Source organism: Oncorhynchus gorbuscha, unplaced genomic scaffold, assembly GCF_021184085.1.
Source record: "Oncorhynchus gorbuscha isolate QuinsamMale2020 ecotype Even-year unplaced genomic scaffold, OgorEven_v1.0 Un_scaffold_15175, whole genome shotgun sequence".
In the NCBI taxonomy this organism is placed as follows: domain Eukaryota; kingdom Metazoa; phylum Chordata; class Actinopteri; order Salmoniformes; family Salmonidae; genus Oncorhynchus; species Oncorhynchus gorbuscha.
The window spans coordinates 1-3,223 of NW_025757019.1; the positions used below are offsets into that span (position 1 = coordinate 1).

A 3,223-nucleotide genomic window follows, 5' to 3' on the forward strand; every position below is an offset into this window, starting at 1 on the left:
TACCCATCCTATCCATCCTGATATTCTTCAGTATTATTCAGGCAAGGTGATATTGACAATGTTTTTGTCCTTGAGCGATGTGTGTGTCTGAGGTTGTGATTCCTTGTGTGTACGAGTGTGTGTGTGTGTGCGTTCGCGCATGTCCTTATGTGTGTCTTTGTGTGTCTTTGTGTGTCTTTGTGTGTGTGTGTGTGTGTGTGTGTGTGTGTGTGTGTGTGTGTGTGTGTGTGTGTGTGTGTGTGTGTGTGTGTGTGTGTGTGTGTGTGTGTGTAGTTGTGAGTCCTTGTGTTCCGGGTTTTGTAGACACACAAAGTAATTCTTGTATTTTTCTGGGAATCTAATTCACAGACTCAAGATCCTGTTCAAGGAATCTACCTTCAGATGCTGTCTATTTCACAGTCCATTTCAGACAATGCACTAACTCCCATAGAATTGTTTGTGTGTGTTTGTGTGTGTGTGTGTGTGTGTGTGTGTGTGTGTGTGTGTGTGTGTGTGTGTGTACCTGTGCAGGGTCGACGTCATTGAGCATCACTATGGAGGTGCAGTGGTAGTCCAACACCAGCCTCCAGAAATCCTTCACTGTGTTGGGTAGAGGATGCTGGGTCACGATGAACGCTGACGGCTGCTTATAACTCTACATGAGGGACGGAGAGAGGTAGAGCGGGAGGGGGAGGGAGGGGGAGAGAGGGAGGGGGAGAGGAGGCAGGGAGGGAGGGGTAGGGAGGGGGAGGGAGGGTAGGGAGGGGTAGGGAGGGGAGAGAGAGGGAGGGGAGGGAGGTAGGGGTAGGGGTAGGGAGGGAGAGAGGGATGGGGAGAGAGGCAGGGAGGGGTAGGGAGGGGAGAGAGAGGGAGGGAGGGGGTAGGGAGAGAGGCATGGAGGGGGTAGGGTGGGGGGAGGGAAGGAGGGGGTAGAGAGAGAGGGATGGAGGGGGTAGGGGGTAGGGAGAGAGAGGGATGGAGGGGGTAGGGAGAGAGGCATGGAGGGGGTAGGGAGGGATGGAGGGGGTAGAGAGAGAGGGATGGAGGGGTAGGGAGAGAGAGGGATGGAGGGGGTAGAGAGAGAAAGAGAGAGAGGCAGGGAGGGGGTAGAGAGAGAGGGATGGAGGGGGTAGAGAGGAAGAGAGAGAGGCATGGAGGGGTAGAGAGAGAGAGGGATGGAGGGGGTAGAGAGAGAGGGATGGAGGGGGTAGAGAGAGAGAGGTAGAGAGAGAAAGAGAGAGAGGCATGGAGGGGGTGGAGAGAGAGAGGGATGGAGGGGGTAGAGAGAGAGGGATGGAGGGGTTAGAGAGAGAGAGGTAGAGAGAGAAAGAGAGAGAGGCATGGAGGGGGTAGGGAGTGAGAGGGATGGAGGGGTAGAGAGAGAGGTAGAGAGAGAAAGAGAGAGAGGGATGGAGGGGGTAGGGAGAGAGAGGGATGGAGGGGGCAGAGAGAGAGGGGGATGGAGGGGGTAGAGAGAGAGGGATGGAGGGGGTAGAGAGAGAGAGAGAGGCATGGAGGGGGTAGGGAGAGAGAGGGATGGAGGGGTAGAGAGAGAGGCCGGAGGGGGTGGGGATGGAGGGGTAGAGAGAGAGGGATGGAGGGGTTAGAGAGAGAGAGGTAGAGAGAGAAAGAGAGAGAGGCATGGAGGGGGTAGGGAGTGAGAGGGATGGAGGGGTAGAGAGAGAGGGATGGAGGGGGCAGAGAGAGGGGGATGGAGGGGGTAGGAGAGAGGGATGGAGGGGGTAGAGAGAGAGAGAGGCATGGAGGGGGTAGGGAAGAGGGATGGAGGGGTAGAGAGAGAGGCATGGAGGGGTGGGGAGAGAAAGGGATGGAGGGGGTAGAGAGAGAGGGAGATGGAGGGGGTAGAGAGAGAGGGATGGAGGGGGTAGGGAGAGAGAGGGATGGAGGGGGTAGAGAGAGAGGCATGGAGGGGGTAGGGAGAGAAAGGGATGGAGGGGGTAGGGAGAGAAAGGGATGGAGGGGGTAGAGAGAGAAAGAGAGAGAGGCATGGAGGGGGTAGGGAGAGAAAGGGATGGAGGGGATAAGAGAGAGAGGGATGGAGGGGGTAGAGAGAGAAAGAGAGAGAGGCATGGAGGGGGTAGGGAGAGAGAGGGATGGAGGGGGTAGGGAGAGAGAGGCATGGGGGGATAGGGAGAGAAAGGGATGGAGGGGTAGAGAGAGAGGGGATGGAGGGGGTAGAGAGAGAGGGATGGAGGGGGTAGGGAGAGAGAGTGATGGAGGGGGTAGAGAGAGAGAGGGATGGAGGGGGTAGAGAGAGAGAGGGATGGAGGGGGATGGAGGGGGTAGAGAGAGAGAGGGATGGAGGGGGATGGAGGGGGTAGAGAGAGAGAGGGATGGAGGGATGGAGGGGTAGAGAGAGAGGGATGGAGGGGGTAGAGAGAGAGAGGGATGGAGGGGGTAGAGAGAGAGAGGGATGGAGGGGGTAGAGAGAGAGAGGGATGGAGGGGGTAGAGAGAGAGAGAGATTGAATTCCATAGATGTACCATATACCAGTGTGTGTGCGTGTTAGTGTGAGTGTGTATGTATGTGTATGTGTGTGTGTGTGTTAGTGTGGTGTGTGTGTGTGGTGGTGTGTGTGTAGTGTGTGTGTTAGTGTGTGCGTGCGTGTATGTGTGACATACGTCCATAAGAGCAGCGTTGATGTAGTTGGAGCTCTCTCCATCGATGGTGATGAGGAAGGGCAGACAGCGGTCAGGAGGAAGAACATCCATACAGCGGTTCTTCTCGTGGTTCCTGGGGAGCAGGGCGATACTACAGTCCTCCACCCGCAACGTAGGAGTCACCATGTTCAGAGTCTGGAGAGAGAGACAGTAGAGGTTACAGGGGTTACAGTGGGTTACAGTGGGTTACAGTGGGTTACAGGGGGTTACAGTGGGTTACAGTGGGTTACAGGGGTTACAGTGGGTTACAGGGGTTACCGTGGGTTACAGGGGTTACAGGGGGTTACCGTGGGTTACAGGGGTTACCGTGGGTTACAGGGGTTACCGTGGGTTACCGTGGGTTACAGGGGGTTACCGTGGGTTACAGGGGTTACCGTGGGTTACAGGGGGTTACCGTGGGTTACAGGGGTTACCATGGGTTACCGTGGGTTACAGGGGGTTACCGTGGGTTACAGGGGGTTACTACGTGGGTTACAGGGGGTTACCGTGGGTTACAGGGGTTAGTAGGTTACAGGGTCGGGTTACCGTGGGTTACAGGGGTTACCGTGGGTTACAGGGTTACA

At 56.4% G+C, this 3,223-nt stretch overlaps 1 protein-coding gene across 1 annotated transcript; it reads right to left on the bottom strand.

Moving 5' to 3' along the window:
- Positions 1 to 502: 502 nt before the first annotated feature.
- Positions 503 to 2,795, bottom strand: LOC124030761 (receptor-type tyrosine-protein phosphatase mu-like; the record flags this gene model as incomplete). The annotated part of the gene is made up of 2 exons (XM_046341964.1): positions 503 to 634; positions 2,622 to 2,795. Coding segments are annotated over 2 exons (306 nt in total), but the record flags the coding sequence as incomplete, so codon positions are not given.
- Between the last annotated feature and the right edge of the window lie 428 nt (positions 2,796 to 3,223).